A 23,454-nucleotide genomic window follows, 5' to 3' on the forward strand; every position below is an offset into this window, starting at 1 on the left:
TCTGAGGTCTGGACCTGGCTTCCAGCTGGGCATGCTGTGGGAATTAGAATTAACCACCTTCCTCCACACCCATCGGCTCTTTCTCAGTACCTTTTTCTTCCTGAGTTCTGTTTTGAACCAGAAGGCTGGTAACGAGATCTTAAAATGTAATAGGGACCCTAAGTCCATGCTTCTCATCCAGGCCCTGTGGTGGAGCGAGGGGCTGGCCTCCTGGGTGATGCTAGTCAGCTGGCCAGTTCACTCTGAACATACCTTCAGGGCCCCTTCGGGACACCTCTTCCCGGAAACCGCAGCAGAGAATACACAAGCACCTGTGTTCTCTGGTGCTGACCAGGACGTGGGCCCAGGGCCACAGTGGGGCACCACATAGTCATCTGGGGCAGAGGCATCGCCTTCCGTCCAGCCCTGTTTGGAGCTGCAATATTCCAAAGACGGGTCCTCAGGCCAGTTGCCCATCCTGGTAGGTTTTTTCACTTGTTTATGGGAGAAATTAGAAAAAAAAACAAAACTGGATGGTATTCAGTTTGAAGCTTTTCTTGCTCCATTTTTAGTGTTAAAATATCTCTTTTATTAAAAATTGATGATAATAGAAGATAGAGAATCCTTAAATATTTTCTTTCTTTGCAAAAGAAAAAGCTGGTGACCCTGTGTAGGTTACTGAGAGGTTTTTGGAGTCCTTACTGGGCTGTGAAGCCCTGGCGTCCAGGGACTGTTGCTGCCGAGAGCGTCTCTTCTGAGCAGGGGGTAGAGAGGCTGGGGGCCCTTCCTTGGGTCAGGATTCCCTCTTCGTCCTGCGAGGAACCACAGCACCACAGTCTCCTTCCCTGGCAGGTGGTGGCCCAGATCCTGCCTTTCCGAGACCAGAACCGCAAGGCCCTGGACGGCCTCTGGAACCGGCACCACGTGGAGCGGGTGGAGATCATCATGAAGGAGACGGTGGACGCAGAAGGTGTGTGCGTGCTCGCTGCCCCGCGTCTGTTGTGAGGCGCCGGCCCGCAGGACAGGAGGGTCCGCCTGGGCCCCACGCCTTGGCCGGTGCTTCTCAGAGGGAAGCTTCTGCGGGTGTGTGGTCTCCCTCCAGGGCCTGCCGTGTGCCCAGCTCTGGGCCATGCCACACCCCAGGGTGCCTGCAGGCAACCCCCACGTGGTCAGTGCTGCCCTTAGGGAGCATGCAGTCCCGTTAAGTAGGCTTGGCCCAGGTGCTGAAACACTGGCTGGCAGTGAACCCTGGGAGGTCAGCTGGCTTTCCTGGGAGTGTGGTGGAGACCGGCAGCCGGCACGAGGGCTCCCGGGCTGGTATTCAGTACTGGAACCGGCCGCTCCCTCGGCCTTCTCCTCCCCTCCCCTGCTCACCTCTTGTGCGTTCGTTCTCAGCTCGCTGGTCACTTTGTTGGGGAGCCTCTGCCGACCGTCCTGACAGGGCCCGCTCCTGCCGCACACGCAGAGCGCACGTGCCTCCCGTCCCTGCCCCTCTGCGCTCTTGGCCTCGTCTCATCCCCGCCCTGTCTGTCTTTCCCAACTCCTCCCTGGCACCTGGCACGCACCTGGGAAGTGCTGACCAAACACCGCAGGAATGAGCGGTGTTGACCTGGGAGTAGGGACACCTGAGTGTCAGGCCTGTCTCTGCGTCCGAGTGACCTCAGCACGTCCATTCCTGTCCCTCATCTGTGAGGCCAGCGGGTTGTGTCGACAACAGCAGCTGAGGCCCCTTTGAGCTCCAGCGTTCCGTGATTCCATCACGTCTTGTGAGCATTGACCGTGTGTGTTTAAAGCATCGGTGCTTACCCCAAATCATTAAGGCTCATTCTTACTGTTTGCTGATGCCCCCAGTAGCCATATGAGATGGGCACTGTTATCAGCTCCCACCTACAGACGAGGTTGGGTGACGAGCCCAAGGTCACGGCCGCAAGTGGTGGAGCCGGGTCCTGGTCCAGGCAGTCTGGCTCCGGCACCAGGCTCTGCACCACTGCAGCCAGCTCGTCCCCACCACTGTGTTCCGCAGCCTGAGCGGCGGTGCCGGAGGCCACCGTCCCCACCCCACAGTGTGTGCCTGGGCGGAGGGGAGGGCCCCTCGGGCCTGGATGGGGGACCAGGAGGTCTGTCTCTTTCTCTTTCCCTTGGTGACTCTCTTCAGCTTTCTCCCCTTTGTCTTTGAACGTGTGTTTAGTGCTATAGAAGCTCTCTGGGGGCTGCAGTGATAGAGAGGTGTGAAACCCAGCCGCAGTCCCCTGATACCTCAGGGGTTCACTGGGGGAGGTGATATATCAGGACAAGCTCCACAGTGAATGATGCAGATGGTGCTTTGGGGCCGGGCGGGTGGGGAGGGGAGGAACGGTGGGCTGGGGTGTCAGGCAGGAGGCAGGCCTCGAAGGGCTTTGCTGTCCTTTAGGGGAGCTGGGTTTCTCCATCTGGAACCCATATGAGAAAAGAGGTGCTCTCCCCACTAAAGCGAGCCTTCCTGGGTCTTGGGGATCCTTCCCAAGCCTCCCACGTTTCCCCTCCTGTCCTCAGCAAGGGCTCAGGCCGTGGGTTTCCTCCTTGTGCCTGTGTGTGTTGGGTGTCCTGGCGGCAGTGAGGGCTGGGCTGCGCCCTGGCTTCATCTGCAGAGAGATGAGCTATAGATCCGGCGCTGAGAGCCTGGGGCGGGATGGGAGGAGGCCTGGCAACCCAGCTGTGGGCCAGGGCCAGGGGCCAGCGCCTCTCTGCCTGGGCTTGACACGGGGTCTTCTCTCCTAGCCCATTTCTGGCAACTCCTTCCCGGGCCCACCCTGGGTTGGGGAAGAGTCGTGATGTCTGGAGTTACCAGTTGGCGTCGTTGGCTCTTATTTCTTCCAACCCTGCCACCCCATCCTTCTTGCTATCTGAGGTCATTTGCAGGATCCCTGCGGAGCCAGGGGCTAGGCAAACTGCAGGCCTATTTATCCTTGCGAAGGTACCTTTGGATGTTGGAGAAAGGAAAACAGAAAGGCAGGGAGAGGCCTGGGCAGGTCTGTTTGCCACGGCAGGCCTATAGCAGGGAGAGTCTCAGGTTTGGGCGGCAATGTAATAGCCGAGGTCCAGGAAGGAGGGTGGCGCCGCACCTCTGCCTTCAGGGCTGCTGTGTGTGACCAAAGCTCAGGCCCTGTCGCCTTCGGGGTGTGGGCTCTGAGCAGTGGATCTCACTGCTGCTAACCCCAGAGCCCGTGCTGCTTCACTTGGCCCAGAGGCAGAGAGAGACAGAGCAGGGCAGGTGGCGGGGACCCACCAGCCCTGAGGGGCTTGCAGCCAGAGGGGGATAGTTCAGCCCACTGTCCTTGTCAGAGGTGGCCGCAGGACTGCAGCTGTCCTGGGTGCTGGGTCTCCCTGGTCGGCCCATTAACCTGCTGGTTGGATACACAGGCATTGATAGTGTATGGTGGGATGACTTCCTGCCTCTGTGCTCATCCCCGCAGGGTGGGGCTGTGGACCTGGGTCCTCGGTAACAGTGAGAACAGAGGGTCTCTTCTTCTCTGTGTCTGTGTCTGTCTCTTTCCCTCCCTCCCCCCCACCTTCTGTCTGCCTGTCTCTCTTTCCCCTGGGGCTCGGGGACCCAGAATGACAGGGTTCTCTGCATCCCGAGGAAGCAGCCTGGTACAGCCCTGTGGCCCCAGCATGGATCCTTGCTCTCCCCTCTGGGTCCTGTTTTGGAGCCCATCCCCCAGGGAGGTCCTGCAGGAGCTGGGGACCCTGCAGCCGCCCCACCATGGCCAGTAGGCCCTGTCCCAGCACATCAGGGCCTCGGCTGTGCCTCCTCGTGGGGTTGGGGGTGGGGGGCTGCAGGAGGAAAGACTGCCCTCCCCGCCAGAGGTCACAGTGTCTTGATGTCGTTTGATGAGCTCAGCAGGCGAGCTGCCGCAGCAGGACTGAGCATGGCCAGCAAGCGTCCAGGCAGGATTCCGAGCCGCGTGGTCTGACCGTTAAGCAGAAGGACAGAGTGTGGCGGCACTCCCCTCCCCCATCCCCCTCGCTGACTCCTGTGCCAGGAGGCCCCGGAGGGCCCAGCTCCTGGTGGCAGCCTAGACTGCGGCCTGAGCGCTGGAAAGGGAGGGGCTGCGGGCGCTGGCACGGGGCCTTCTGAGCTGCAAGGTGGTTTGGATGTCTCCCCGACCCCCAGCCCCACCATCCAGGCCCCCAGCTGCCCCCCTCCGCGGCCGTGGGAGAGGTTTTTCCTCCTTTTCTGCCATAGCCTCTGGCCCAGAGGAGTTTGCTGCAGTCAAGGCTGCTGCATAGGCAGGAGGGGCAGAGAGCAAAGGGGAGGCGGGAGGAGAAGTGGTCCGTCTGCAGCCCCAGTGCCCAGCTCGCTCTCAGCCTCGTCTGGGGTACCCCTCTGGGGAGTCCCCGTCCAGTGAGCCCCTGAGAGTCACAGAAACCCTGGGTACCTGCCGGGGTCTCCTGAAGCAGCACTCTGGGCCATCCGAAGAGTGACCTTGGCTGGGCCACTAGCCTGTGTGTGGAGGTGACCCCTGCTGGCCCTCATCGCGGCCACTGGGAAGGGCTCTGCTGAAAGGGGGGCTGGTCGCTCATGGACTGAGGTGCAGCTGTGCAGGCCAGGCTGCCCTTTCTTCCGGGGGTGCTGGGATGTGGTCCCAGGTCGGTGGCCCCTCAGAACCCAAGCTCCTCACCACTGTGCCTGCAGCCTCAGTCTGTCCGTCGGCAGTCGGCCTTCCTGCCAGGATGTGCTCGGGCCGTCTCTCTGCTGCCCTACATTCTCCTCTGGCTGGAAGACTCTTTTTTTTTTTGGCAGGAGAAAGGAGGGAGACTTCCTGAGGACAGTGTAGCTGTCACTACTTTGGGAGGGTCCCTGTTCTGACATTGGCATGATGCACGTTGACCTCTGAGGGTTGGAATGATCATTCCGTACCCCTCAGTGAGGGACCAAGGCAGCCGACATCCTCCCAGGTACGCACCAGCTGTCTTGCCTCCCAGCCTGGTGTGTGAGGAGGGGCTGAGAGGTCGCTCAGCTCCCCTTCCAGCCGTCTGTAGGGCTGTCTGCAAGGTGAGCCCAGGGCAGCTGCCGGTCCTCCAGCCCGTGGACCCTCACTCTCCTTGGCCCTCCGCCTTTTTATTTTTAGCGGTCCCAGAAGCTACTGGTAGAGATGGCAGCTGGCTTTTAGTTTTTTTTTGTTTTGCTGGGAAAATCCGGATCTCCCACAGTGTGGAGGCAATGAGGAGGGCGTTTCTGGTCCCAGATCTGAAGGCTTCATCTTCAGCACAGTCTCTACATAATGATGGTAACCCCTGTTGCCTCTCTCTTGGGATTGTTTTAAGGATGAAAGCGGATAATGTGCATGGAAATACTCTACAAATGGAGATGCTGTTCTCCTTCCAGGTCGGCAGGGAGGGGAAGCAGCAGTGTTCTCCGTCTCTCTGGGCTCCACGTGGCTTGTAGGTGACTTGTGTTGGGTTATATAAAGACCCGTAATTGATCTGCAATTCTCTTATGTCCATTTTTCACATAATATTATCTCTCTCTCTCACTTACATATGTATTTAAATCCATGTATTGACAATTTGTGTAATATATACCTTTCAGTAGCTCTGTGTTTCTGTTCAATTCTGTTTATATCACAGAATATGAATTATTCTATTATTAGGCATCTCAGTTTCCACTTTTTGCTATTTTAAATAGTACTTTGCACACTTAAAAAAAATTAAGGTATGATTGACATACCATAAAATTTACCCTTTTTTAAAGCGTACAATTCAGTAGTTTTTAATATATTCACACAGTCACGCAACCATTATCTAATTCTAGAACATTTATGAGTGTTCTAAAAAGTATTTCTTCTTTAAGTATACTTCTGAAGTGGAATGACTAGGCCAGAAGGGTGAAAACGACTTCATGGCGGTTATTACATCTTATCGGACTGTTTTCCAGAAAATTCGCAACAGCAGCGTCCATCGCTAGTGGTATTCCTACAGCTTTGCCCACATCGGGCGCCCCTGTCTCCCCTGTCCCTGCCGGTGTGGTAGGTTTGCAGCAGCTCTTCTCAGGCATGTGGGACACAGCTGCTTCTGCCTCACGTGGGGCGCCGCCCCGTGAGATTTCGAAGGGCAGCACGACCAAGGGGCAAAGTGACGGGGCTCCCGTGCTTGTGACCCTGTGACTTGGATGAGCTCTGGGTTTCAGCAGTTTGGGAGCCAAGTTCATAGGGGTCTTTGTTCCTGTCGTCCCACCTGGTCATGCTTTATTCTGTCCTTGTTCATGTATTGATGGGTTTTTACCCCTCAGCTTTCAACCTAGGAAGGATGCTAGGAGTCATTATGGATCATTTTCAGGAAAAATCAGTCCACAATAACTGGTGGTAACCAGAAGAAATCACATTGTTGGGTGCCATCAGGAGGACCAGCCCCTACCTTCCTCTCCCTGCCTGTCCTCTCCCCCATGAGGTGCCAGCCCTGGGCCTGATCACTCCACGTTAACTGGAAGTACAGCTAAGCAGGAAAGGATCAAAGTCCACAAACGTATGGGCTGTGCTAAGCACAGGCGCACCTCCACCCCGTCCCGTCCCGAAGCTTGAAATTAAGGAATGAAGGAAGCTCTCTTTTACACAGCGGGTAGCAAACCTATGAATGCGTTCTCCCCAGGAGTGAGAGAGGATAAAAATAGGAAGGGGGCCACTTAGGGGTTTGCTGAACTAATGACTAGTAAGCAGATAACAGGGCTTTTTAAGACTCTGCTGTGTTCTCTCCATAAAGAATTCATCTGTTCTCAAAGCTTTAATTATCCTCTTTACACCCTTTAATCTCCTGTATTTCACTGATTCTAAGACACACATTTTTACATATTTGAACCTCTCTAAAGTTGGGTTTACCATTGATGGGGTGATATCGTTGAATTGGCAGCCTGTTTCTTAGTGGTGACAAAATAATGATGCTTTCACCATCATTGGCATCTTCGATGTGATGAGATTTAGTCTGTCTCCAGCATTCATTGCCTTTCCAAGCCCTAGTATTATGCCTCCAGCTACCCTTGAGATATTTTCACTGGATGTGTATCACCATGTCAGACCCAGCAGATTTAGAACTTAAACCATCATTGCATTTTTCTCATGAAATACCGTCTGCTCTTTCTAACTTCTTTATTTTCAAATGGTGACCATTCTCTGAGTTGCCCAGCTGGTAGCCTTTCTCTCACAGCCCCCGTAATAATAATGCTGGCCAATGTTTATTAGTGTTTCCTGCATGCCAGGCACTGTTCCAAGCCCCATTAATCCTCACAGCAGCCCTACAAGGCAGGTACTGTGACCAGTCCTCTTTTATATGTGATGTAGAGCCACTCGCCCGGGGTCACAGGGCTGAAAGATGGCAGAGTGGGTACTTGAACCCGAGCAGCGTGGTTCCAGAGCCTCCAGATCACAACTCTGGCACTGCCTTTCATGGATCCAGCCAGTGACCATGCAGTCTTCACTCGTGCACTGAATAATGTCTCTGTGTTTCACTGTTTGCTCTGGCCCCTGTTGCTTCCTTTGATTGCAGCAAAAGCTGCCCCGTTGATTTCGTTTCCACCAGTCCCCTCTCTGTTCATCTTGCCAATCAGAGGTGGCTTAATCTTCCCACAGCGCCTCCTTCAGGGTTCCACTTCCCTACTCTTAACACCTTTTTAAAAAATGTTTTATTGATATACAACTCACATATCATACAGTTCACTTATTTAAAGTTTACAATTCAGTGGGTTTCGGTGTATTCACAGAGCTGTGCATCCGTCACCACAATCAATTTTAGAACATTTTCATCACCCCACAAAAGAAGCTCTGTACCTCTGAGTTCCCCCTGCCCCCAGCCCCTGGCAACTGTTAACTTGCTCTCTGTCTGTATGGATTTGCCTGTTCTGGACATTTCATGTAAATAGAATATGCAATATGTGACTTTCTGTGTCTGGCCTCTCTCACTGAGCGTAATGTTTTCAAGGTTCTCTGTGTCAGTGCTTCATTTCTTTTTCTTGCTGAGTAACATTCTGTTGTGTGGATGGATGGACCACATTTTATCCATTTATCAGTTGGTGGACATTTGGGTTGTTTCTACTTTTTGGCTATTGTGAAGGGAACTTTATTTTTATTTATTTATTTGTTTATGGCTGCGTTGGGTCTTCGTCGCTGCGCGCGGGCTTTCTCTAGTTGCGGCGAGCGGGGGCTACTCTTCATTGCGGTGCGCGGGCTTCTCATTGTGGTGGCTTCTCTTGTTGCAGAGCACCGGCTCTAGGCATGCAGGCTTCAGTAGTTGTGGCTCGTGGGCTCTAGAGCGCAGGCTCAGTAGTTGTGGCGCACGGGCTTAGTTGCTCTGTGCCATGTGGGATCTTCCCGGACCAGGGTTCGAACCCGTGTCCCCTGCAGGCGGATTCTTAACCACTACGCCACCAGGAAAGCCCTCGGCTATTGTGAATAACGCTGCTCTGAACATTCATGTACAAGTTTTTACGTGGACATATGTTTTCATTTCTCTTGGGTATGCACCTAGGAGTGGAATTGCTGGATCATACAGTAACTCTATTTAACTGGTGAGGTCAAGAACTTTTAATAGCTCCTCAAACCCCTCCGTCTAGTTTCCAAAGCCCTTTCCATCTGTTCTCGATACCTGCTATTCCGAATCACAACCTGGCCGCTTCTGCCAGACCAGGCTCACCCTCACCGTCTGACCTGTGTGTCGGGGCCTCTGATCTCCGGCTCATGCTCCTCACCCCAACTAAGACACGGTCCAGGGGCAGCGTCAGCCCACACGTATATCTCTTTGAGACACACAGCGGTTTAAAAATCTGAATTATTTGTGCAAGTGAGATTATACTTAATGATCCAGATTTTCATGTTCTCTAAGAATTGCAAGATTTGGTCACCGTGGGCCCACATACCTGTGAGGTACCCCCCGCCTGACTGCAGCTGAGGGACACAGCCCTACCTTGTCCTTCTCACAGCTTTCCTGGCCTGCTAGGTGCTGGGGTCCCTGACCTCTTACCTAGACCCATCCCTCCACGACCCAGCTCGGCTTGCTGCTTTGACCATCGTGCTCCACTTCTGAAAGCCGCTGGAGCTTGTGCTGCTCCGCTCCACACAGGCGGCTGTTTAGATGGGCGTGCCGGGCAGCTACAGGGGAGCTGTGACGGCACTGAGAATTGCAGGCTCTGGGGCCAGCTGCCTGGGTTCAGATCTCATTTTTACCCCCTTATACCAGCTGTGTGACCTTGGGCCAGTTACCTGACTTCTCTGAACCTCAGTTTCCTTACATTTTAAAATGGGGGTAGCAGTAGGACCCCTTTATCTGTTGTTACTGTCAGGGGTAAATGGACTGATATACATGTTATTATCAATATTATCGTTACTGTCTTTTTCCTGATGTCTTCTCAGTGATAGTGTGCAAACTTTGGAGACCAGACCGCGGCGGGGCCGGGAGCTCAGCCATGGCTTCTCAGCGGTGGGCAAGCTGGGCTGGTTGTCCTGTGTGTCTGGGGTTCTGCCTCCTCGGCCAGAGCTGCAGCCCCACGCTCCACCCCTGAGGACGAGGGCACCTTCCCACGAGCCGGCTGTGGGCCTCACTTCCTGCCCCGCAGTGCTGGTGCCGCCACCAGGCCTGGCCTGTGGGGCTGAACTCAGGGCAGGTGGTCCCTGCTCAGCGTCCAGCTGGCTCGAGAGAGATGGCGAGCCCGGTCAGGGCAGGTGGGCCGGGCAGGTCTGAACTGGGAGCCACTTCTTTTTGTTTGTTTGAATTAAATATTGACCGGATAAAAAAGAATGCTTACACAATCTAGGGAAGATATGCAAAACTATGATGTGACGAATGCCGGGGTACCTGCCAACCTTGTGTCCCTCCCCCAAATTCTATCCCAGTCCCTGTCCTTTGTGTTCCAAGTTCTAGGTGGACTTTCCCCTTGCTTCTCTTTCTTGTTTCTATGTGTGTCCGGTTCCCTAAACAACGTGCTGTTTCATTTCGAAGAGCCGTCACACTGTGTGTGTGTGAGAGTTGAGTCTTTCTGTCCCTTTAACCTGCATTCACCATAATCTCTCCAGATCTGTCTTCTAATAACTGACTTTATTTCCAGCTGTTCCTAATCCATAAAACCCATCTATGGAATTTCTAATTTCCCCTTATATTTTTCATTGATTGAAATTCTGTTTATTCTGGTCATTTTATGTCATATTTTCAAATTTAATTTTTATCAAAGCAATCAGGTTTCTTTCTCTCAGCATTGTGCCTTTGCGGGTGATTCCTGACGACATGTGTGTGTTCACTTTCTCGGCCATACAGTGTTCTGCGATGTGACTGCAGCAGTGCATCTGGTGCTCGGGACGCAGCAGGGAGCAGACAGATGCAGTCCTACTTTGATGGAGCTTCAAGGGTGCCAGGGAAGAGAGATAAACAGGCACCAAGTTAGTCAGGTGAACTGGCCAAAGACAGGACCCCCAGGAGGGGAGGCCAAGAGGTCGGTAAAAATCTCCTAGAAGCTGAGACCTGAAGGAAGAGTAGGAGTTGCTGGGTGGGAGAGCTGATCCCATGTTATAGGTGATGCTCGTGAACCTTGGATAAATGACTGCTCTTCCTATTGTGATGTCACCTTTTTCTGTATGTAAGGCTGTGATTGGCCCAAATCTTGGCAAGTCAGCTGAATGTGAACATGTCGTCTGAGCTGTTGTGCATTTGAACCCTAAGCCTTTAGACCATTGCGTTGTATGTATTTGAGTCACTGATAATGAGAGTTCATGCCGAGGTCTGGAGGAGGGAGAGTAATGTATGTGGTTGACCAGCTCCTGACTCCGCTCATCCTAGCCCTGGGCCTCTGATTCTTTCCTCTCGCGTAGAGCCAGGACAGTCGTGGTACCCGCCGTGCGGGATCTCGTGGGTGTGACGGGGACAGTCGTGGTACCCGCCGTGCGGGATCTCGTGGATGTGACCGGGGGGCGGTGCCTAGCATCTCCACACTGTCCCAGGCACAGCAGGTGTCGGTGTTGTCACTGCCGGGCTCTGTGGTCAGTGTTCTGTGTCTCACCCTCTTTTACCCTCTCAGTAACTGTCCACCGGGCAACTTGACGTCTCCACCTGTATGTCTTAAGCTTAAACACACCTAAAACGGAGCTCCTGGTTTCCCCTCCACCAGACCATCCCTCTCCTAGTCTCCTCGTCTCAGTAGATGCCGCCGCTGCCCGTCTTTGCTCAGGCCCGAGTCCTAGGAGTTAGTTGTCTTTGGTCCCTCCCTTGCTCGTGCTTACTCGCATCGGTCAGCGGGTCCAGTCAGTTCTGACGCCAGAAAGGACCGTCCGCTCCCTCCAGCTGCCTTTTTGATGCCACTTTAGTCCAGGCCCCACTGTCTCCCCTGGGCAACCGCACAGCCTTCTCCTCGGTCTCCTCTTTCTGTAGCCACTCTCCCCGCAGCAGGCCGGGCAGCCGTGAATGTACAGAAGATCTTGATGATTGCTGCTTCAGACCCTCCAGTGGCTTCCCCTGAGCTTAGAAACAAGTCTAGCCTCGTCCCCTGGTGCTACGAGCCCTGCCCTCCTGCCTGCTCTCTCCCGCTCACCTCCTTCTGGCCGCCTGGCAGCCGAGCTTGTTCCTGCCTCAAGGCTCTTCCTCTCGAAGCTCCCCTTCATCCGGAATGTTCTCCCCAGCTTCTTGCAGGGCTGCCTCTTCAGGTCTCAAAGGGGCCCGCCTGTTACCCTCTGTCATGAGCTCTGTCTGTAATGTCTTTATTGGCTTTTCTCCCTCCCATCTTCCCTCCCTCCCTCCCTCCCACTCACTGTAAGCTGTGGGCAAGGACCTGTCTGTTGCCCGGCGCCTCGTGCGCTTGGTAGGGGGTGGCAGTGAGCCCCATTTGATGGCAGGATGCAGAGCAGAGACTCAGAAGTCAGGTAACTCATCAGGGTCGTGTGCTAGCAGGCCACCCAGGCCCTCGCTGTGATGCGCAGGGCCAGGCCTGCTGGCCAGGGCCCAGGATCCACGAATGCAGTCTGGCCTCTGCGGGGACCAGAGCCTTACTCACGCAGATGCCTGGAGACGCCCAAGGGGTGTGACACCTTCTGGTAGAATGGTTCTCGCTGGAGGGAGGTGGCTCAGAGACGCCTGCCCTCCTTCCTTCCCCTGTTCTGCTCCGTAGCCCACTCTCCGCACTGGGGAGTGCGGCTGCAGGGACCCGAAGCACAGGCGGGGGTCCTGGCGCTCGTCAGGGAGGTGGGGTGTGTTGCCGGGTCCTTACGACCTTCTCCCTCCCCCCGCTCAGGTCGCACCAGCTTCTACGAGGAGTACGGCGTCATCGGCGATGTCCTGCAGAACCACCTGACCGAGATCCTCATGCTGGTGGCCATGGAGCTGCCCCTCGACATCAGCAGCTCGGAGGCGGTGCTGGGGCACAAGCTCCAGGCCTTCCGGGCCCTGCGGGGCCTGCAGAGGGGCAGTGCTGTCGTGGGCCAGTACCAGGCTTACCGCGGGCAGGTGCGCAGAGAGCTGCAGAAGCCAGACAGCTTCCACAGCCTGACGCCGACCTTTGCAGGTGGGCTCCGGGGCTGGGCACGGGCTGCTGGGCCGCCCCGACCCGTATCCCCCAGACGGAAGCAGTGCTCCCAAACCGGACGCCCTTCAGGTTGGGTTGGAAGGGACTTGAAGTGGGGTTTTCACACGGGTGCTCAGTGGCGAGTAAGAAATGCCCCTGCCTCTCTGACCTCCCGCCAGCTCAAAGCAGCGGGTCACCTGCTGGCTCCCTCGGGGCGGAGGACACCTCAGTGATGGTCTCCATTCAGTCCACGTCCACGGATCCTGCCAGGGCTCGCCAGTCTGGGCTCAGACCTGGCTTTGCCCTTGTGGAGCTTACATCAGCCCCCAGAGAGACTGCAGGCCTGCCTGCTGCAGCCGGGGGCACCCCCAGCGGGCGGGCACCACGCTGGTCAGGCAGGTGCCCAGCGGGGCCATCCCCTGGACACTTCCACAGGCTCAGAGCTTTCTGGGGGAAGCTGGCTCCCTGCCACTGAGATAACAGCCGCCACAGCCAGAGCAGCAGCTGCTCGTCGGGCACTGACCACGTGCCTGGCACTTTATATACATTATCTCATTTAATCCTCACGTGGACAGACGCATCAGGCAGGTGTGATTATCACCCGCCTCCAGAGGTGAGGAACCGTGAGGCTCAGTCAAGTTGCCAGAACCTGCCCAAGGTCACGCAGAGATAGTACATGGGAAAACCAGGCTTGGGACTCGAGTCCGGAGGGCACTCGGCGCCCGGCTCTTAGTGCCGTGGTCCCCGCTGCAGGTCTCCTCACCTGCACGGCCGTTCCCCGCTGGCCGGTGGCTGAGAGCCCTGTCCGCCCTCCCCTTCGCCCTGTATGTGACGGCCTCAGCGCGTCCTGAGTGCTCTGCAAACAGGAAGGAAGTCCGTTTCCCTAGGAACCCACACCCCCTCGGTCGGGATCGCCGCTGCCTTGCCCACCCTCCTTGAGACTCTTCTCAGAGCCTCTGGGTGGAGCCTCTGAGCCCAGTGCCCCTTGGCTTGGGGACGGTGACTCTGAGAGACGCCTCGGGGAGCTGGGGGTCCGAGGCGGCCCCAGAGGCTGCTTTTCAAGCACCGACTGGGAAGAGAAGGTAACAGAAGAGGTGGAAGGTGGGGGTGAGGCTAGCGAGGCCAGGGGTGCCCAGAGGAGGGCTCGGAGAGGGGAAGGTTTGCTGGCAGGAAGGAAAGGAGAGGAAGGCGAGGGGGCCGAGAGAACCTGGTCCTTACGCTGGAGCATCACCTCCACTGTCCCCCTGTCACCCCAGGCATCCTCGTTCACATAGACAACCTTCGCTGGGAGGGGGTCCCTTTCATCCTGATGTCCGGCAAAGCCTTGGATGAGAGAGTTGGCTACGTTCGGATCTTGTTCAAGGACCAGGCGTACTGTGCCCAGAGCGAGAAGCGCTGGGTCCCGGCCCAGAGCCACTGCCTTCCTCAGCAGATCATCTTCTACATTGGCCACGGTGAGCTGGGCGGCCCAGCCGTGCTGGTCAGCAGGAACCTGTTCAGGCCCTCCCTGCCCTCCGCCAGCTGGAAGGAAGTGGAGGGCCAGCCTGGGCTTCGCCTCTTTGGCCGCCCTCTGTCTGATTACTACGCCTACAGCCCTGTGAGGGAGCAGGACGCCTACTCCATCCTCATCTCTCATATCTTCCACCGCCGGAAGGACTCCTTCATCGCCATGGAGAACTTGCTGGCTTCCTGGGTCTTCTGGACGCCCTTGCTGGACAGCCTGGCCCACGAGGTCCCACGCCTCTACCCAGGAGGAGCAGAGAATGGACACCTGTTGGACTTTGAGTTCAGTGGCAGCCACGTGTCCTTCTCCCAGCCGCCATTGGAGCAGCTGGTACCGGGGCCGGATTCTGCTCCGATGCCCAGCGACTTCCAGGTTCTTGGGGCCAAGTACCGAGACAGCCCGCTGATATCGGCCTGGCCGGAGGAGCTGATCGCCAGGCTGGCCGGCGACATCGAGGCTGCAGCTGTGCGGGCTGTGAGGCGCTTTGGCGAGTTCCACCTGGCACTCTCGGGCGGCTCGAGCCCTGTGGCCCTGTTCCAGCAGCTGGCCATGGGGCACTACGGCTTCCCCTGGGCCCACACACACCTGTGGCTGGTGGACGAGCGCTGCGTCCCGCTCTGGGACCCCGAGTCCAACTTCCAGGGCCTGCAGGCTCACCTGCTGCAGCACGTGCGTGTCCCCTACTACAACATCCACCCCATGCCCGTGCACCGGCGCCAGCGGCTCTGTGCCGAGGAGGACCAGGGCGCCCAGGCCTATGCCGAGGAGATCTCCACCCTGGTGACCAACAGCAGCTTCGACCTGGTGCTGCTGGGCATGGGCACCGACGGGCACACGGCCTCCCTCTTCCCTCAGTCACCCGTCGGCCTGGACGGCGAGCAGCTGGTGGTGCTGACCACGAGCCCCTCCAGCCCGCGCCGGCGCATGAGCCTCAGCCTGCCCGTCATCAACCGTGCCCGCCAGGTGGCGGTCCTGGTCATGGGCCGGATGAAGCGCGAGATCGCCCTGCTGGTGAGCCGCGTGGGCCGCGAGCCCAGGAAGTGGCCCATCTCGGGCGTCCGGCCCGATTCTGGCCAGTTGGTGTGGTACATGGACTACGACGCGTTTCTGGGGTGACGGCGCCTTTGCCCTTCGCTCACCCCCACGCTTTCCTTCACCCATCGTCTCTCCGCCCCCTCCATCCTGCCCCAGCCCTCGTGCCCTGCTCTCTGGAATCTGATGCCTCGTGGTCAGGCTCCCGGAGACGAAGGACAAAGCCCTTCCTCAGCCCCTGTGACCATCCCTGCCTAGTGGTGGTGGGTACACACGGGAACAAGGAAGAAATGGAATCTCTGCTCTTGAGAAGCTTCGAATCCAAGTCAGGAGAGAAGTGTCCACCTTAAGAAAAGACCTGCAGCAGTCACACGTGAACACCAGCCAGCACAAAATAGGACGGTCTGAAAGCTCCCCGCTTGAGCAGGAATGTGGTGGGCCGAGGTTAACGGGGGGGTTTCCTGCGGGCCGGGACCCTTCGACCGGCTCTGGTGGAAAAACAGAACGTGGATGGTAGAAAGCAGGAGCCCAGGCACCAGCGGCCCTGTGCCCCCCACAGAGCAGGCGGCTGGGAGCCCTCCCCCCTCCTCCATCCCCTTCCTCCCGAGCCTCTGACGCAGCCTGCTGTCCTGTCTCCTCCAGGGCCACCTCCACCTGCTCTGCATCTTGGGTCTCTTTCTTTTCAGTCCCGACCATGGAGATCTTCCCACCCCCTCTCTGTTTCTTTGCTGTTGCTCAGACGCCCCATTTATGGACAGATGATGACAGTAACACGGTGACAAACAAGATGTTAAAATGGAGCCAGAAATCGTGCGACTGTGGTTTGCAGCTCCTTTTCTCAGTAGATGGATTTCTCCTGATGGCAGGAGGCTCTGGTTCCCCAGCTCTGTCAGGGAAGACCCCTGCCCCACGCTTGCGCTCCCGTCCCCAGCCAACTCTGCGTGAAACACACTGGAGATAGATGATCAGGATTTAAGAGGGTCCTTTGTGTCTCAGGGGACTTCCCAGTGAGTGTTTCCACTCTCGGTGTCCCCTCTTGTTTTACCTGGGAAGATCCAGTTAAATCTTTCTCTTGACGGTGACATCTCATTTGGGGGGAGAGATGTGACATCAGGTGATCGCGACCATCCAGGTGCTCTGATCTGACCAGGCTGAGCCAGGCCTCCCTGGTGGGGCCCTGCAGCTCACGTCAGCACTGGCTGCCCACGACCGTCTCAGGGACTTGACTGATGGTCAGCGCCGAGGGAGGCTGCCGTCTGCCCTTCTCATACTACCTCGTGGCGGCATCGGCCTCCTGTCTGCCGGTCCCTCCTGCCAGCGCTCACCTCACCACTAACGCGTTGCTGAAGATCTGGGGGAAACCAACGAGCTTCTCGTTAAGAGTAGGTGGGTGCTCCGCTCCTGAGAAGCCATGGGTCAGTAATACCTGTTTTTCTGAAACCCACAAGGCAGGGGCATCTCCAAAATTCTTTTTTAAAAAATCAAAATTCTCAGGACAATTTTTTTTTTTTTTTGGCTGCGTTGGGTCTTCATTGCTGCTCCGGCTTTCTCTAGCTGGGGCGAGCGGGGACTATTCTTCGTTGTGGTGCACTGGCTTCTCGTTGCGGAGCAGGGGCTCTAGGCGTGTGGGCTTCAGTAGTTGTGGCACGCGGGCTCAGTTGTGGTACGTGGGCTCAGTAGTTGTGGCACGCGGCTCTAGAGCACAGGCTCAGTAGTTGTGGCGCACGGGCTTAGTTGCTCCGCGGCACGTGGGATCTTCCTGGACCAGGGCTCGAACTTGTGTCCCCTGCATTGGCAGGCGGATTCTTAACCACTGAGCCACCAGGGAAGCCCTCTCAGGACACATTTAATTTTTATTTCAACTTCCCACATAGCCATGTCCCCAAGATATGTCAATAAAGGATAAGACAGGTATTTCTGTGTAACTGGTTCCCCATCTTATAGTCACATTTTGTATCAGGCAGATATATCTGATCAGGCAGATACAAAGTGTCAAGGTCACAACAAGGGCTTTCCTGGGTGAGAAGAAGCATCATGAAATCTGTTTCTCTACATTTGATTGTTGACACTTTCTTCAAGGCAGTTTACACTTCTTCAAGAATTTAAGAGTTCTTGCTGTGATTTGAGATGTGTGCGTGTGAGGTGGGCGCTGGCCGGGGGCCCTGCACCTGTTGAAATTTGGCTTCCCCTGGTCTCCAACGACCCGGTCCAGACAGGACATCTCTCTTTAGGCCAAGAGAGCTCTCCTTGGCCAAACAGAGCACAGTGCCGGGGTCAGGAAGTCTCCTCCCTTTCTGAAGAGTCAGCATTTTAGCTTTGATGCACCTGGTGGGCCGGCCTGCAGGAGCGGACACGTGGTTGTCGGCCGAGTGCCGCCTCTGGCCACATGGGGGCGCCCTCGCGCCATCCCTGCTGTCTGGAGCGCGGAGGCGTTTCCCCTCCGCGCAGGTTCCTGCGCTTCCCCGGCCCCTTGGCTCTGAGCAACGCCCCCACCCCCACTCCCCACGCCCCCCGCCCCCGCCGTTGTTCTTTAGGAAGTTCTTCCTCTGCGAGAAAGAAAGGGACCTCCACGTACCTGAGTGTCACCGCAAGACCATTTCTGAATAATAGTGAGTCACTGCGGGCCTGAGCCTGGCACGTCCTATTTTCAGAGGAGCGCCTTGCCTCAAAATGTACTTTCATCTGTGGAGAGCGCCTCTAGGGGCAGGGGCGGGTTTCCTTTCCGGAATCAAGTGCTGTCTTAAAGTCACACCAGGAAGATCCACTGGGAGACACCAACGCATTCCTGCTTCCACCTGCTCCCTTTCCGTCCCTTTTGCCCTGTGACGGTGGTTTTCAAACTTTTTGGATCATGATCCACAGCAGAAAACGCACTTTACGTCATGAGTCAGTGCTCACATTCATGCATGAATCTACGTCTCAAGCAAAAGTTTCATAAAGGAATTCTCACTGAGAATTCAGGATACCTTCTCTAATTTTTATTTTTAAAAATGCTGCTTGTAATCTGCTAAATTGAGTTGATACACAGTTTGAAAAGTGCTGCTGTCATCTGACTTTACCCTGTTGTGTAAGCCGAGGCCCCAGGGTTTGGAAGGGAGCACGCGAGCCCAGCTCACACAGGGGATGCTCATGACCGCGCTGGGACTGGTACCCAGGCTTTCCGGTCCTGCAGCTTCACGCCTCGGACCAGTCCCAGGTGCTGCTACTCCAGCCTCTGCGGTGGGATGCTTGCTTCCTCCATCACGAGGGAGGGGAGGAGCAGGTGTTGGAGACAAGGTGACTAGAGCCCTGGGGCTTGTGGGAGCGATGACGATGTGCCCTTTACAGAAGGGTGATACGTACCAGGCTCGGTACTAAACGCTTTGCACTGTGTGGCCTTGTTTAATCTTTACGACAATCCTGTGAGGAGGTGGAGGGATCCTGATTTACCAATGATTTTGAAACTGAAACTGGAGTTGTCTAATGACAACAGGCCAGTTGTTCTAAGCCAGACGTGGACCCCAGGCCTTCAGGGTTCTAGACGTGTGCTCCCAGCCACGCTGTGCTGCCACCACCTCCCCAGGGAGCTCGGTGCAGCCGTGGTTCCCAGAACCCAGGCTCTCGGAGCAGACCCCACGTCAGAGGCCCTGTGGGCCTGTGAAAGGCAGCAGGGCCCCTCCTCCCGGAAGCCGGGTCAAATCCCCGTCTCTAGAGCAGGCATTATTACTACCATTAGCTGTAGGGAAAGAATTTGGGACTTTCCAGGTTGCTGTAAGCTAGATTCTGATTTTGCTCCGGGAGCAAAGTTTTCTGTTAACCACAAGTTTGAAGAGTCCTGTTGACCTGCCTGGCTTCTCACTTCTCTGCAGGCAGTGCTTTCTTCCCAGTCCGGGGCCTCCCGCGGAGCAGCACAACTCAAGCTCTCTGCCAGCGGCCGCTGTTTCAGAATACTCCCTGGAGGGCTGCTGTTCCAGAGCACAGGGCTTGGTCTCCCTGGTCTGGGAGCTTCCTCCTCCCCACTTGTACAGAGAGCTGGGGACGGTGTGACTGAGAAAGGGAGGGAGACGCTTCTGCAGAACCTCAAGGGGCAGTTTCCTACAAGTTAGTTTTCAGAAACGAGTTTTTTTTTTCCCTCGACAAAAATGCATGCAACCTCGCAAGAGCAGCTTCTGCATCAGCTTTACCAGCTCTATTTTTATCCTTAGGAGACGGGCCCTGCGGACCTCAGTCCATTGGTAGAGAAGCTGCCTGGCAGCGTGTCCGTGTCAGAGAATGAGCAAGTCACAGGAAAGGCCAGTGGTGACATGAGGGGGAGTTGGCCGTGGTGGCAGGCCCACGTGATCAGCGCCTGCCTGCCCCGCAAACATAGACTCCGGGGAGCGGGGAGGCCTTGGGAGGCTGCCCGCGTGGCCCGCGTGGCCCACCAGGGGCTGTGCCCTCCCCCCCTGCCCCACCTGCTGAGCTGAAGAGCAGCCCCCTGCCCTCAGCCCTTGCACAGCGCTGCTCTGGGCGCCGCAGACCTCGGGGCTGCAGCTGAGCACGTGGCACTCGAGGTGCTCGCTTTGTTCAGGGAGATTTCCATGAGGAGGGTGGTTCCTCCACCCTCATCCGCATTTGGCAGCTGGTCAGAGCCTGGGACGAAGAGCTCTCGGAGGCCCCGAGCATTTTGGTCGCAGTCATGGATTCGATCCTCTGATAACCCACCCCTCTGCTCCCGTTGACCGACCAGTGTCGGCCCAGGTGTCAGCCTGCCGTCCGAGGTCCATCTTCCGTTGGTCACTTGAAGTTTGGGGTTGGGCGCCAGTGTGTGCTTTGTGGTCCTTCGCTGTGTAGTGTCCACGTGAGATGAAAATCCCGCTTCCCACCCTTCCTGCTCTAGAGCAGGCTGCCGCCCCCTGTGTAGATCAGCCTTCGCCGGAGGAAGCCAGCCACACACGCCAGCCTGTGTTCCTGGAGGACATGCATCTTCCAGGACATCCCGGGACCCTCCTCTAGAGCAGCTCGAGGTGGGGCCGGAGTGAGAAACTCCCAGGATTCCGAGGCTCATTGCGAAGCAAGGCGCAGACTTAACTAAAGCTGTCAGCACCAGAGAGGAGTAACCGGAGATTTGAGGAGGCACTTCTGATAGCACAGCAAGCCAGGGAAAATGATCCCTTTGATGAAACTTCCTCTCCAGCCAACTTTCGGGAGCCCATCTGTTTGCAAAGCAGGTCCCCAGGGCTGTGTCTGTGTGTGTGTGACCCATAGAAGGGGAAGGGCGGAGATCTAGATGAAGTATGCTGCTTTTATTCTTGATTCCCAGGCTGGTCTTTGTTTAAAACTCTTACCTTCCTCTCAGGTGTTTTAAAGGAAGTCTCTGCATCTTTTGTGTCCCTCCAGCGTGGGAAGGGATAAACACGTTTTCATTCACTGAAAGCTGCGTGGAGTCAGTTTGAATGGCTAGTAGCTTTGAAAGTGGAAGTGTAAACAGAACTACATACATTTGTCAGTTTGGGTCTTTAGCTGTACCCCACAGAAGTCTGGAAGGGTTGGTTATAAACGGTATGAGGTACTTGAGTATAAGAGGAAAGGACCCTGGAGTAGCTGGTCATCACGGGCCCAGCTGCATCCACTTCTCTGAGACGTGGCCTGTACAGTCTTCTCCTGGTCCTTCATTTGGGAGAATGGGGTGAGAACAGACACCATGGGCCCTCTGCTGAGTCCAAGAGCCGTGGCTGCCCGTGGCTGAGTGAAGGGCCTCGTTTCCAGCACGTTGGCACCGTGCTTAGCAGCGGGTGCCAGAATGAGACCTAGATTAGGGCGGGGGGGTGGGGTGGGCGTGTGGGCACTGAAATCAGGGCATGTTGCAATCTGGGTCGTGTCCGCGCGTTCTGTCCCGAGCTGGGAAAGCCAGCACAGCACGGACTTTTGTCGGGAGAGAAGAGAGACAGGAAGACTCTTTTCTCAGAGGACCCGTCTGTTCCCTCGTGTGCTGGGAGACCGCGGATGTGAACACCTCCACCCCCGCCCGCCGCCAATGGCAAGAACGTGCCATGCCTTTCTGCAGAGACAGAAACCGCCCCTGGTTTTTATGGAAATACTGCACACTTTTAACCATGCCTCTGACAGTGAGACATATTCAGAACAGAGATTTTAAAATGCCTTTTTGTATGTCAAATGTACCGTTTATTTTTTTAAACAATGAAATAGTTTTGCCAAAATTCATGCTTTCATTTTCTCTGGGAGATGGAGTGTGACGGCTGTGTGTGTGCTTGGAGCAGGGGGTGGGGAGGGAGACCCAGTTACCCCCGTGCCCATCACAGGTGGGACGTCTGAGCAACCAGCTGGTGTCCACTTGCTTGAGGGCCCCTGGGCTCCTGGGGGAGACAGTGGGGGGCAAGACGACTGGGTCTCATAAGTTCCCAAGCAGTCTGAGGAAAGCTGTCCCCCCACCCCTGTCAACCTAGCTGGCAGCCCACCGATGGACAGGGCCTCACCCAGAGGGTGCTTACTGTGGTGTCTGAGGGAGAGGTCGGGACGGAGCACGTTTGGAAGCAGCAGCGCCTGATGCCATCATTTGTCTTCTCTTGCGTTCTCTGCCTCCACTCCAGCCTGTGTCATGATCCCAGGAACGCAGGGTTCTGGGGGAGTCGAATAAAACTGCAGGACCCCTGGGGGTGCACGAGCCAGGGATCTGTTGGTGGTTGTCCACGGTGTGCGGGACCCAAGCAGACCTGGAGGCCTCACAAGGTGGGGACAGGAGCAGCGTGCACTTCCAGAGGGGGTGGGATCCCGAGGGACTGAGAGGCAGAGGTGACAGACACACCTAGAGCCCCCCCCCACCCCCGCCCCCCGGGAAGAAGGGAAGGCCCGTGGGCAGTAATGAAGGCTGGAAACTGAAGGCTGCAGTCACATCCTGATGGAGCCTTGGCCTGGGAACACACAGAGCACGCACACCCTCGGGGGTGCTTGTTGGCGCCCAGAGCTGGGGAGCATTCCCAGTTCTCTGCTGATGGCCTCTGGCTGTGCCCTCCTCACTGCCTCTTGAGACAAGACTGGGTCGCAGCTGGTGTCCGTGAAGGCAGAACTGGAGGGTCACTGGTACCTGTTCCTCCTCTGGGGAGCCTCTCTGTACTTGTGTTCTGGGGGGGGGATCCTGGTGGGTCAGGACATCTGATGCTCACAGCTGTCGTGATTGGCTCAAGGCGAGCCTGTGGCCCAAGTTGGTCAAATCTGAGTGAATCCAAGGACATGACTGAAGCTACCCCATTTCTCTGGTTGCCTTGGAGCTGCTGGCAGCTGACATCTCAGCCCCACTGGGAGCCTGTGACCTAGTGATGAAGCAGAGCAGACCCAAGGATACCACATTCTGGATCATCCCCAGGCCCAGACCGCAGTCACGCCGGGCGTGTGCTGGCCAACTGTTCATTTATAGGTGCCGAAACCAGTTAAAAAGGGGCTGTAACTTGTGATAGAAAACCTCGCGGGTATTGGAGCTGGGAGCTTGGTGAGGTATTTCAGGAAGCCCAGCAGAAACCCTCCACCACCTGAAAGAAGGTGATTCTGGCCAATCAGGAGGATAGCTCTCTGTCTGGGGCCTGGATTTCATCAGTCCAGTGTGGACCAGCTCTGGTTGGCCCAGTGCTATAGAGCTTTGGCTGTTTCCTTATTGCTTGATTTGGACCATTTTCCTGATAGACCAAAGTTTTGGAAAAGCAGGGTCAGAGAGAAGGGCCAAAGGAGAGAGGATGTGAAAATAACAAAAGGAGACGTTGGTGGGCAAGCCTGGGAACTGCTGGCCTCAGTGGTCTTCTCCAGAGCCTCCCGGCAGCTCTGTGGACCCACAGCCCGAGCCCTAGAGGGTGTCAGCCCACCTGCCGCAGCTCCCAACACAAAGGGACGGCGTGGCTCCAGCTCCCCCCCACTCCACGCCATCCACCCCTCACCTGTCCGACTGAGGACCAAGCCTGCAGACTCCAGTGTCTCTTGCATTTCGGGTACTTAGTGCCCTGTGGTAAATGTGTGAGTGAATGAAGGGCAATCATGAAAGCAGGAGAGGAAGCATCAGCTGCAGCTGGTAGAGCTCTTGGATGGCCCAGGTGTCGTGGTCCAGGCCGCCTGGACACTTGCTGTGCCCCCTTCTCCTGAAGGACATGCTGAGCAGGACCGTCTGCCTGGAAACGCAGAGAGGTGGCCCCAGGAGCCAGGGCTCGGGACCTGGGGTGAGTCACCAAGAGAGGCTCAGGAGGGTCCACCGGCAGGACCCAAGATGGGCGTGCAGGCCCCAGGCCCGGTGTCTGTGGCTAAGGAGAGGAGAATGGGAGCCGGCACCTTGGAGCAGGAGCTTCTCAGAGCCAGAGTGGCCAGCGGAGAGGCGGGTCAGGGCGGGCAGAGGACGAGGCAGGGGTGGCAGCCGGAGGGGAGCCCGGCCTTGGGTGGTCATCTCTAGGGGAGACTGGATCTCCTGCCTTCA

At 56.5% G+C, this 23,454-nt stretch overlaps 1 protein-coding gene across 5 annotated transcripts in view; it reads left to right on the forward strand.

Annotated features, from left to right (window-relative positions):
• Positions 1–16,572, forward strand: part of H6PD (hexose-6-phosphate dehydrogenase/glucose 1-dehydrogenase) — a 35,496-nt gene extending 18,924 nt beyond the window's left edge. For all 5 annotated transcript variants that reach the window (XM_036851221.1, XM_036851236.1, XM_036851244.1 and 2 more), the window contains 3 exons: positions 832–949; positions 12,218–12,487; positions 13,744–16,572. In XM_036851221.1, coding sequence (XP_036707116.1) covers positions 832–949; positions 12,218–12,487; positions 13,744–15,107 — 1,752 coding nt within the window. In that variant the 3' untranslated portion in view covers positions 15,108–16,572. The remainder of the gene's footprint in view (positions 1–831; positions 950–12,217; positions 12,488–13,743) is intronic.
• Positions 16,573–23,454: the final 6,882 nt, after the last annotated feature.

This window comes from Balaenoptera musculus, chromosome 1, assembly GCF_009873245.2.
Source record: "Balaenoptera musculus isolate JJ_BM4_2016_0621 chromosome 1, mBalMus1.pri.v3, whole genome shotgun sequence".
In the NCBI taxonomy this organism is placed as follows: Eukaryota; Metazoa; Chordata; class Mammalia; order Artiodactyla; family Balaenopteridae; genus Balaenoptera; species Balaenoptera musculus.